The following is a 12,969-nucleotide window of genomic DNA, read 5'->3' on the forward strand; positions in this document are numbered from 1 at the left end:
AGTGGTTCCCATCCTATCATGTTACCTCACAGATGTGACTGTCTATCTCAGTGGTTCCCATCCTATCATGTTACCTTCACAGATGTGACTGTCTATCTCAGCGGTTCCCATCCTATCATGTTACCACACAGATGTGACTGTCTATCTCAGCGGTTCCCATCCTATCATGTTACCTCACAGATGTGACTCTCTATCTCAGTGGTTCCCATCCTATCATGTTACCACACAGATGTGACTGTCTATCTCAGCGGTTCCCATCCTATCATGTTACCACACAGATGTGACTGTCTATCTCAGCGGTTCCCATCCTATCATGTTACCACACAGATGTGACTGTCTATCTCAGCGGTTCCCATCCTATCATGTTACCTCACAGATGTGACTGTCTATCTCAGCGGTTCCCATCCTATCATGTTACCTCACAGATGTGACTGTCTATCTCAGTGGTTCCCAACCTTTCCCATTCTGGAGACCATCAAATCACCATCAAAAGCTCTTGAGGACCACCATTCACCATTCACAGAGTCGCTGATATTTTTCCACATCAGATATGTTGATGTTTAAGTTCTGTCAATACATGTGAATGTAACAAGTCCTGTAAAAGTCTATTATCATAAACTATTTGTATCATGAAAAGGAATGTAAAATTGCTTATAATACAATTAATACTCCTGTTATTATTATTGAATAATAAAATACTACAATCTCTATATAATTGCAGACCAGCTGCACCACCCCCACGGAGCACAGGTTGGGAACCCCTGGTCTAGAGTCCTTCTGCCAAACCTGGTTGTTGTGTTACACCGCCCTCTCCTGGTAGCAATGCAAAACATCACCTAAATAAATCAAATCAGGAAATAAAAAATGTAACTGCACTTTTACTAGTTAGAATCTTAATTTATAGGCTGAATACTGGTATTAAGTGTATGAAGACTTTACATGACATAAATATCAACAAATAAACCTATAGGTGTTGAATCCGCCCACTGTGTTGAAACAGGAAGTCAATTAATAAGGAAGTAGAGGAAAGGGTCTCTTATTATAGCTCAATGGTGCCGCTGCTTCGTTTCACCTCCGTTCTGCCAGTAAGAAGACCTAGCAAGAAATAAGGTTGTGATCTCTGTGATTTTCCTTCAAAATAAAAGTCCCGCAGTGATGATGATGAAAAATAATACAAATGGTTGAAATGAGTAACATTTTATGAGGAAATGTTAGCAGACTTAGAATGTTGTTTAACAATATGAAAAACGCAATGAAGTCAATATTCTTTATAGCACAAATAATAATATAGCATTGACATTTGTTAACAGCATTAAAAGTAATTATTACTAGATAATTGCCATGGTAACAGCAGTAATACAAATAACCAAACATTATCCAAGATATCCAACAGAATGATCCAACATAAATCCAAGATGGCGTAGCAGTCAGACGTCTTTGTCCTGTCGTGTCCCTTCTATATATATTTTTATTCAAATTCTTTTAAAAATATTTTCTTAAACCTCAACTTCTAAATACTCTCCTGCAACCCGCCTCACCCAATGTGGCGTGGATCTGTTTTTTTATCTAAAGTATTTCTACTTACTTCGGATCTGGAATCCCTCAACTGAAGCTAGCCAGCTACCAGCTACCAGTCAGCAAACCACTGCTAGCGGTCATCAGCTATCCTTTAGCTCGGAAAGCTCTCGCCAGTTAGAACAACGTGACTCAAACCAGAGCATAAAGGACCTATTTTTCTCTCCATATCCCCGGATTCCTACCGCAAACTCTGACCATTTTCATCTGGATCCTCGCAACTAGCTAACCGCAATACTGGTTCATAGCATTTGACAGACCAACACCACACCAGTCTTCTTCTCTCTAAGATGAGACCTTGAAACTGAGATATCTCCTTCTCAAAACATCAGCTGGGCTTACTGCCAAATTACAGCTACTGATAGTGAGGATTTGTACAGTCAGACACTTGATGAACACACAAATTGGTTTATAGAACAGCACATGAATAAAATACAGACATTTGTTAAAAGAAAAGCAAACATAATTTCCCTAACAATAATTTAAGTGTCTTTGTCCACAGACTAGGAGACAGGCCTCAGCATCTTCAGATTAGGTGAATAAATGTCTTTGTAAACACACTAGGAGACAGGCCTCAGCATCGTCAGATTAGGTGAAGAAGTGTCTTTGTCCACAGACTAGGAGACAGGCCTCAGCATCTTCAGATTAAGTGAAGAGGTGTCTTTGTCCACAGACTAGGAGACAGGCCTCAGCATCGTCAGATTAGGTGAAGAGGTGTCTTTGTCCACAGACTAGGAGACAGGCCTCAGCATCTTCAGATTAGGTGGAGAAGTGTCTTTGTCCACAGACTAGGAGACAGGCCTCAGCATCTTCAGATTAGGTGCTACAAGACAGAGGATGGAGGAGAAGGGAAGAGATAGATCAGAAAGTATGGAGAAGAATGAGGAGTGAGATACACCTGAGATAATGATGTGATGATGGTCCTATGATACACCTGAGATAATGATGTGATGATGGTCCTATGATACACCTGAGATAACGATGTGATGATGGTCCTATGATACACCTGAGATAATGATGTGATGATGGTCCTATGATACACCTGAGATAATGATGTGATGATGGTCCTACGATACACCTGAGATAATGATGTGATGATGGACCTATAATACACCTGAGATAATGATGTGATGATGGTCCTATGATACACCTGAGATAATGATGTGATGATGGTCCTATGATACACCTGAGATAATGATGTGATGATGGTCCTATGATACACCTGAGATAATGATGTGATGATGGTCCTATGATACACCTGAGATAATGATGTGATGATGGTCCTACGATACACCTGAGATAATGATGTGATGATGGTCCTGTGATACACCTGAGATAATGATGTGATGATGGTCCTATGATACACCTGAGATAATGATGTGATGATGGTCCTATGATACACCTGAGATAATGATGTGATGATGGCCCTATGATACACCTGAGATAATGGTGTGATGATGGCCCTATGATACACCTGAGATAATGATGTGATGATGGTCCTATGATACACCTGAGATGATGTGATGATGGTCCTATGATACACCTGAGATAATGATGTGATGATGGTCCTATGATAGAACTATAATAAGATAAATTTATTACAGGCAGCAACACAAAAACATGCTTCCATTCTGAAAAAGACTTTCTCTTTGATCTGGGTAGCTATGTTTTTATTTGACCTATATTAAATCATTCCACATATTCAAGGGAGGGAGAAAAGAAAAGGGTCTTACCTAGATTCACTCAAGTCCTTAACAAGATGGTGTTCATGTTCACTGAGAGCTTTGAGACAAGCTCCCATCACTTCTGGTCCTTTAGGGAGGACTGCATTCAGTAGTTCTCTCATTCGCTCCTGTTCAGTTGTTTCAGCTGTTATTCTGGAGTACTCTTCATCACCAATCATGTCCTTTGACCGCAGAACATCTGCTATCGGCATTGGGTTTTTGACTCCCTGAATGAGTTCAGGCCTGTGTTTCTTCAGAAAGTCCTCAGCAGGAATCCCAGGGAGTGTTAATGCTGAAGGGGGGTGAATTAAATGAATATGGCTTTAGGGTGAACAGCAGATGTTTCTACATCTAACAGTCTCTCTAGTTATCATTCTTCTGATAGTCATTTCTTGTATAGAGCTGACTCCAGGATTGTAGTCAATTCATATTCAATTCATATATGTCAACAACTACAGACCAGTATCCCTTCTTTCTTTTCTCTCCAAAACTCTTGAACGTGCCGTCCTTGGCCAGCTCTCCTGCTATCTCTCTCAGAATGACCTTCTTGATCCAAATCAGTCAGGTTTCAAGACTAGTCATTCAACTGAGACTGCTCTTCTCTGTGTCACGGAGGCGCTCCGCACTGCTAAAGCTAACTCTCTCTCCTCTGCTCTCATCCTTCTAGACCTATCGGCTGCCTTTGATACTGTGAACCATCAGATCCTCCTCTCCACCCTCTCCGAGCTGGGCATCTCCGGCGCGGCCCACGCTTGGATTGCGTCCTACCTGACAGGTCGCTCCTACCAGGTGGCGTGGCGAGAATCTGTCTCCGCACCACGTGCTCTCACCACTGGTGTCCCCCAGGGCTCTGTTCTAGGCCCTCTCCTATTCTCGCTATACACCAAGTCACTTGGCTCTGTCATATCCTCACATGGTCTCTCCTATCATTGCTATGCAGACGACACACAATTAATCTTCTCCTTTCCCCCCTCTGATAACCAGGTGGTGAATCGCATCTCTGCATGTCTGGCAGACATATCAGTGTGGATGACGGATCACCACCTCAAGCTGAACCTCGGCAAGACGGAGCTGCTCTTCCTCCCGGGGAAGGACTGCCCGTTCCATGATCTCGCCATCACGGTTGACAACTCCATTGTGTCCTCCTCCCAGAGTGCTAAGAACCTTGGCGTGATCCTGGACAACACCCTGTCGTTCTCAACTAACATCAAGGCGGTGACCCGTTCCTGTAGGTTCATGCTCTACAACATTCGCAGAGTACGACCCTGCCTCACGCAGGAAGCGGCGCAGGTCCTAATCCAGGCACTTGTCATCTCCCGTCTGGATTACTGCAACTCGCTGTTGGCTGGGCTCCCTGCCTGTGCCATTAAACCCCTACAACTCATCCAGAACGCCGCAGCCCGTCTGGTGTTCAACTTTCCCAAGTTCTCTCACGTCACCCCGCTCCTCCGCTCTCTCCACTGGCTTCCAGTTGAAGCTCGCATCCGTTACAAGACCATGGTGCTTGCCTACGGAGCTGTGAGGGGAACGGCACCTCCGTACCTTCAGGCTCTGATCAGGCCCTACACCCAAACAAGGGCACTGCGTTCATCCACCTCTGGCCTGCTCGCCTCCCTACCTCTGAGGAAGTACAGTTCCCGCTCAGCCCAGTCAAAACTGTTCGCTGCTCTGGCACCCCAATGGTGGAACAAACTCCCTCACGACGCCAGGTCAGCGGAGTCAATCACCACCTTCCGGAGACACCTGAAACCCCACCTCTTTAAGGAATACCTAGGATAGGATAAAGTAATCCTTCTAACCCCCCCCCCCCCCCCTTAAAAGAGTTAGATGCACTATTGTAAAGTGGTTGTTCCACTGGATATCATAAGGTGAATGCACCAATTTGTAAGTCGCTCTGGATAAGAGCGTCTGCTAAATGACTTAAATGTAAATGTAAATGTATATTCAAGTCAGTCAATTTTAAAAACAGTTATTTTTTTTCCAATCAGTCATTGAAAATAGATGCCCTTTTCCAGTTATTGAATTGGAATATCAGTTTACTTCCTGAATTGACTGACTTATTTGGAATTGACGCCTACCCTGGCTGACACGATTGTCTATTCTACATAACATACAGAGCCTTGCAAAAGTGTTCATACCCCTTGGATTTCTCTGTTGTGTTACATAGTGGGATTAAAATGGATTTAATAGTAATGTTTTGTCATCAATCTTCTGAAAATACTCTGTAATGTCAAAGTGGACCTGTCCTCCATATATACTACATCTGGAAGGTCCCTCAGTCAAGTAACGCATTTCAAGCACAGATTCAACTATATACAAAGACCAGGGATCTTTTTGAAAGCCTCATAAAGAAGGGCAGTGATTGGTAGATGGGTAACAATAACAAATCAGACATTTAATATCTCTTTAAGCATGGTCAAGTTAATAATTATTCTGTGGATTACTTATTAAACCACCCAGACACATCAAAGATACAGTCGTCCTTCTGAACTGAGCTGCAGGACAGGAATGAAACTGTCAGGGATGTTACCATCAGGACATTGGTGAATTTAAAACAGTTACAGAGTTCAATGTCTGTGATGGGAGAAAACTGAGGATGGAGCAACAACATTGTAGTGACTCCATAATAACGACTCAAATGACAGAGTGAAAATAATACAAATATACAAAATAAATATTCCAAATATTCCAAAACATGCATCTTATTTGCAACAAGGTGCTAAAGTAATACTGTAAAAAACGTCTACAAAGGAAGACACTTTCTGGCCTAAATGCAAAGCCTCATGTTTGGGGCAAATCCAACACAACACATCACTGAGTAACTGCCTCCTTATTTTCAAGCATGGTGGTGGCTGCATCATGGTATGGGTATGCTTGTCATCAGCAAATACTGGGGAGTTTTTCAGGATGAAAAGAAACAGGATGGAGCAAAGCACAGACAAAATCCTAGAGGAAAACCTTGTTCAGTCTGCTTTACACCAGACACTGGGAGAGGAATTCACCTTTCAACAGAACAATAACCTACAACACAAGGCCAAATCTACATTGGAGTTGCTTACCAAGAAGACATTGAATGTTCCTGAGTGGCCAAGTTACAGTTTAGACTTAAATCTCAAATCAAATCAAATCAAATTTTATTAGTCACATACACATGGTTAGCAGATGTTAATGCGAGTGTAGCGAAATGCTTGTGCTTCTAGTTCCGACAATGCAGTAATAACCAACAAGTAATCTAACCTAACAATTCCACAACTACTACCTTATACACACACAAGTGTAAAGGGATAAAGAATATGTACATAAAGATATATGAATGAGTGGTGGTACAGAACGGCATAGGCAAGATGCAGTAGATGGTATAGAGTACGGTATATACATATGAGATGAGTACTGTAGGGTATGTAAACATAAAGTGGCATAGTTTAAAGTGGCTAGTGGTACATGTATTACATAAAGATGGCAAGATGCAGTAGATGATATAGAGTACAGTATATACATATGAGATGGGTAATGTAGGGTATGTAAACATTATATTAAGTGGCATTGTTTAAAGTGGCTAGTGGTACATTTTTACATAGTTTCCATCAATTCCCATTTTTAAAGTGGCTGGAGTTGAGTCAGTATGTTGGCAGCGGCCGCTAAATGTTAGTGGTGGCTGTTTAACAGTCTGATGGCCTTGAGATAGAAGCTGTTTTTCAGTCTCTCGGTCCCTGCTTTGATGCACCTGTACTGACCTCGCCTTCTGGATGATAGCGGGGTGAACAGGCAGTGGCTTGGGTGGTTGTTGTCCTTGATGATCTTTATGGCCTTCCTGTGACATCGGGTGGTGTAGGTGTCCTGGAGGGCAGGTAGTTTGCCCCCGGTGATGCGTTCTGCAGACCTCACTACCCTCTGGAGAGCCTTACGGTTGTGGGCAGAGCAGTTGCCGTACCAGGCGGTGATACAGCCCGACAGGATGCTCTCGATTGTGCATCTGTAGAAGTTTGTGAGTGCTTTTGGTGACAAGCCGAATTTCTTCAGCCTCCTGAGGTTGAAGAGGCGCTGCTGCGCCTTCTTCACGACGCTGTCTGTGTGGGTGGACCAATTCAGTTTGTCCGTGATGTGTACACCGAGGAACTTAAAACTTTCCACCTTCTCCACTACTGACCCGTCGATGTGGATAGGGGGGTGCTCCCTCTGCTGTTTCCTGAAGTCCACAATCATCTCCTTTGTTTTGTTGACGTTGAGTGTGAGGTTATTTTCCTGACACCACACTCCGAGGGCCCTCACCTCCTCCCTGTAGGCCGTCTCGTCGTTGTTGGTAATCAAGCCTACCACTGTAGTGTCATCCGCAAACTTGATGATTGAGTTGGAGGCGTGCATGGCCACGCAGTCGTGGGTGAACAGGGAGTACAGGAGAGGGCTCAGAACGCACCCTTGTGGGGCCCCAGTGTTGAGGATCAGCGGGGTGGAGATGTTGTTACCTACCCTCACCACCTGGGGGCGGCCCGTCAGGAAGTCCAGGACCCAGTTGCACAGGGCGGGGTCGAGACCCAGGGTCTCGAGCTTGATGACGAGTTTGGAGGGTACTATGGTGTTAAATGCTGAGCTGTAATCGATGAACAGCATTCTCACATGGGTATTCCTCTTGTCCAGATGGGTTAGGGCAGTGTGCAGTGTGGTTGCGATTGCGTCGTCTGTGGACCTATTGGGTCGGTAAGCAAATTGGAGTGGGTCTAGGGTGTCCGGTAGGGTGGAGGTGATATGGTCCTTGACTAGTCTCTCAAAGCACTTCATGATGACGGAAGTGAGTGCTACGGGGCGGTAGTCGTTTAGCTCAGTTACCTTAGCTTTCTTGGGAACAGGAACAATGGTGGCCCTCTTGAAGCATGTGGGAACAGCAGACTGGGATAAGGATTGATTGAATATGTTCGTAAACACACCAGCCAGCTGGTCTGCGCATGCTCTGAGGACGCGGCTGGGAATGCCGTCTGGGCCTGCAGCCTTGCGAGGGTTAACACGTTTAAATGTTTTACTCACCTCGGCTGCAGTGAAGGAGAGCCCGCAGGTTTTGGTAGGGGGCCGTGTCAGTGGCACTGTATTGTCCTCAAAGCGGGCAAAAAAGTTGTTTAGCCTGTCTGGGAGCAAGACATCCTGGTCTGCGACGGGGCTGGTTTTCTTTTTGTAATCCGTGATTGACTGTAGACCCTGCCACATACCTCTTGTGTCTGAGCTGTTGAATTGCGACTCGATTTTGTCTCTGTACTGGGACTTAGCCTGTTTGATTGCCTTGCGGAGAGAATAGCTACACTGTTTGTATTCGGTCATGCTTCCGGTCACCTTGCCCTGGTTAAAAGCAGTGGTTCGCGCTTTCAGTTTCACGCGAATGCTGCCGTCAATCCACGGTTTCTGGTTTGGGAATGTTTTAATCGTTGCTGTGGGTACGACATCGTCAATGCACTTCCTAATGAACTCGCTCACCGAATCAGCATATTCGTCAATATTGTTGTTGGACGCAATGCGGAACATATTCCAATCCGCGTGATCGAAGCAGTCTTGAAGCGTGGAATCAGATTGGTCGGACCAGCGTTGAACAGACCTGAGCGCGGGAGCTTGTTGTTTTAGTTTCTGTTTGTAGGCTGGAATCAACAAAATGGAGTCGTGGTCAGCTTTTCCGAAAGGGGGGCGGGGGAGGGCCTTATATGCGTCGCGGAAATTAGTATAACAATGATCTAGGGTTTTTCCAGCCCTGGTAGCACAATCGATATGCTGATAGAATTTAGGGAGTTTTGTTTTTAGATTAGCCTTGTTAAAATCCCCAGCTACGATGAATGCAGCCTCAGGGTGTGTGGTTTCCAGTTTACAAAGAGTCAGATAAAGTTCGTTCAGGGCCATCGATGTGTCTGCTTGGGGGGGAATATATACGGCTGTGATTATGATCGAAGAGAATTCCCTTGGTAGATAATGCGGTCGACATTTTATTGTGAGGAGTTCTAGATCAGGTGAACAGAATGACTTGAGTTCCTGTGTGTTGTTATGATGATCACACCACGTCTCGTTAATCATAAGGCATACCCCCCCGCCCCTCTTCTTACCAGAAAGATGTTTGTTTCTGTCGGCGCGATGCATGAAGAAACCAGCTGGCTGCACCGACTCCGTTAGCGTCTCTTGAGTTAGCCATGTTTCCGTGAAGCAGAGCACGTTGCAATCCCTGATGTCTCTCTGGAATGCTACCCGTGCTCGGATTTCATCAACCTTATTGTCAAGAGACTGGACATTGGCGAGTAGTATGCTAGGGAGTGGAGCGCGATGTGCCCGTCTCCGAAGCCTGGCCAGGAGACCGCCTCGTTTTCCCCTTTTACGGCGTCGCACAGGGTCGCCGGCTGGGATCAGATCCATTGTATTGGGTGGAAGGCAAAACACTGGATCCGTTTCGGGAAAGTCATATTCCTGGTAGGAACGATGATGAGTTGACGTTAATCGTATATTCAGTAGTTCCTCCCGACTGTATGTAATGAAACCTAAGATTACCTGGGGTACCGATGTAAGAAATAACACATAAAAAAACAAAATACTGCATATTTTCCAAGGAACGCGAAGCGGGGCGGCCATCTCGTTTCGGCGCCGGATGTTGAAATCTGCTTGTAAATCTATGGCAAGACTTAAATGGCTGTCTAGCCATGATCTCCAACATCTTGACAGAGCTTGAAGAATTATGAAAATAATAGTGGGCTAATATTGTACAATCCAGGTGTGTAAAGCTCTTAGAGACTTACCCAAGAAGACTCCCAGCTGTAATCGCTGCCAAAGGTGTTTCTAAGTATTGACTCGGGGGGCTGAATACTTATGGAACAACTATTTTAGCTATTGAATTTCTATCAATCTAAATATATATATTATTTGACATTAGAGTATTTTGTGTAGATTGTTGACTAGAAATGACAATGAAATCCCTTTTAATCCCACCTTGTAACACAATAACATGTAATGCAGATACTTTTGAAAGGCTCTGTATTTCTGTCTGAATGTTCTGTATCATTACACCCCACTGAACATGACTCATGAAGACCTTCATCACTCCACTGAACATGACTCATGAAGACCTTCATCACCCCACTGAACATGACTCGTGAAGACCTTCATCACCCCACTGAACATGACTCATGAAGACCTTCATCACCCCACTGAACACGACTCATGAAGACCTTCATCACCCCACTGAACACGACTCATGAAGACCTTCATCACCCCACTGAACACGACTCATGAAGACCTTCATCAACCCACTGAACATGACTCATGAAGACCTTCATCACCCCACTGAACACGACTCATGAAGACCTTCATCACCCCACTGAACATGACTCATGAAGACCTTCATCAACCCACTGAACACGACTCATGAAGACCTTCATCACTCCACTGAACATGACTCATGAAGACCTTCATCAACCCACTGAACATGACTCATGAAGACCTTCATCACCCCACTGAACATGACTCATGAAGACCTTCATCAACCCACTGAACACGACTCATGAAGACCTTCATCACTCCACTGAACATGACTCATGAAGACCTTCATCAACCCACTGAACATGACTCATGAAGACCTTCATCACCCCACTGAACACGACTCATGAAGACCTTCATCACCCCACTGAACATGACTCATGAAGACCTTCATCACAACTTGAAGAGATGTTAGCTCTATAACCCGTTTTATAAACCTCGTCCACAAAAACAAACTTACATGTTGGATGAGAGTCTTTGCTGTATTCGTCTGAAAGACAAGCAATAGAAAATATCATAAAACATGTTAATAACATCTGTTAGAAAAGGACATTGATGATTGACATACTGTTCATGTATAGTATTTCTTACCTTTTGATAACACTGATTTCCATACTGTCCTCTCACCATCCCCGATTAACTCCATCTCAATGTCAACCCCTGTGTTTCTCATGATCATCTTACAACAGCTTGGTGTGGTGTCTGCAGGTAACAGCTGAATCTTCTGTAGGAGGCCATATGGTGCAACGATTGAGACATCAGACAGAGAGAGAAATAGTGAAATAGAATGATATTACAGTTATTCATATACAATATGACAGATTCATGTCCTTAGACTGATAAAACTGCACCTCTGGATTGATGGAAGTGGAGTGGGGATTCTTGAACGCAAACGAACTGTTCAGCTTTAAGGGCCCATTTGGACTTGGCAGGAGAAATTCTTTATATCCTTGGGACATCTGATCTTTCTCCCGTTCCCGAACAGCCTACAAAATGATCAATGTAGTAGTCAGTCAGAACAATGTAGTCTCATAATTCACACAACATGCAGCTCACTGAGCAATCCATTTTTGTCAACAACAAAAAATGTGTACACTACTGTTTTACTATCCCTATTTTACCAGGATTTTATGTTAAAGGTGTACCAGGTAAGTTGACTGAGAAGAGATTCTCTTTTACAGCAACGACCTGGGGAAGAGTTACAGGGGAGAGGAGAGGGGGAAAATGAGCCAATTGGACGCTGGGGATGATTAGGTAGCCATGATGGTTTGAGGGCCAGATTGGGAATTTAGCCAGGACACCGGGGTTAACATCCCTACTTTTACGATAAGGGCCATGGGATCTTCAGTGACCATGGAGAGGACACCCGTTTAACGTCCCATCTGAAAGACAGCACCCTACACAGGGAAATGTCCCCTTCACTGTCCCGGGGCATTGGGTTCTCCTCCGACCAGAGGGAAGAGTGCCGTCTACTGGCTCTTCAAATGAATGAGACAGAAATAGATTTCTCACAGAGCTGCATGTTGACTTTGTAATCTAGAGATTTTCAACAAACTATCAGCTTTCTTTTAGTAAGTTTCAACATACTGTTGTCACTTCAATGATAGCGCCTCACCTCTTTCTGACTGGAGTTTCTGAGGAGCAGGTACAGCCTTGAAATAATTGATGACTTTTTTACTGCCATATAGAGGACCACGTCACAGTGGACATCTTTCTTACGAGACCGTGATTTCCATATAACAGAGATAGGAGAGAACTTGGGATGGAGAATCTTAGCATGGAATCTGGTGACCTCATGCACTTCCTCTAAAGACACTCCATGTTCCTCTACATGAAGAATCTTCATCTCATTCCTCAGGGAAGGGTTGGTCCCTGAACAACACAATACAAAGGAGACAGAAAGACAAACATTGTACTATTCATCCAACTAAAACACAAACAATATGCAGTACCAGATCACAGTAAACTCAAACTCCCAGAATAGTTAATTCATTAACTTAGGAAGTGAAACTCAGTTACATGGAAATGTCTTTCTGAATACTATTTCTATATGGTTTTACCTAAACAGACAAAGTGTGGCAGATGAACTTCCTCCAGTTCACCTAACTCCATAGTGATGTCCAGCAATGGACCACCTTGTGTGTACTGCATGTCTTTCAGAAGTTGACTGTAGGGTTCCCAGTTCCTGAAGTGATACTTCAGAATGACATCTCTCTCACACAGCCAGCGGAGCCCAGACACTGTGCACTCATAACTCCCTTTGGGTGTCCTGTGCCTGAGAGCAACAACAAGATATAGTAGAGAGGGTCAATCGTCAAATGGAGAGGTTGGATTAGAAGACTATTCCCAACGTAATGGGGAAATACACAAGCAGGTGGAATGAAATGTTAAAAGTAGT

At 44.1% G+C, this 12,969-nt stretch overlaps 1 protein-coding gene across 1 annotated transcript in view; it reads right to left on the minus strand.

The window, feature by feature from the left end:
* Positions 1-862: 862 nt before the first annotated feature.
* Positions 863-12,969, minus strand: part of LOC139577777 (NACHT, LRR and PYD domains-containing protein 3-like) — a 70,086-nt gene continuing 57,979 nt past the window's right edge. The window contains exons 13-19 of the mRNA XM_071404944.1: positions 12,632-12,846; positions 12,187-12,443; positions 11,423-11,557; positions 11,163-11,295; positions 11,032-11,061; positions 3,309-3,591; positions 863-2,398 (exon numbers count right to left, since the gene is read on the minus strand). Coding sequence (XP_071261045.1) covers positions 2,392-2,398; positions 3,309-3,591; positions 11,032-11,061; positions 11,163-11,295; positions 11,423-11,557; positions 12,187-12,443; positions 12,632-12,846 — 1,060 coding nt within the window. The 3' untranslated portion in view covers positions 863-2,391. The remainder of the gene's footprint in view (positions 2,399-3,308; positions 3,592-11,031; positions 11,062-11,162; positions 11,296-11,422; positions 11,558-12,186; positions 12,444-12,631; positions 12,847-12,969) is intronic.

This window comes from Salvelinus alpinus, chromosome 6 (assembly GCF_045679555.1).
Source record: "Salvelinus alpinus chromosome 6, SLU_Salpinus.1, whole genome shotgun sequence".
NCBI classification, from domain to species: domain Eukaryota; kingdom Metazoa; phylum Chordata; class Actinopteri; order Salmoniformes; family Salmonidae; genus Salvelinus; species Salvelinus alpinus.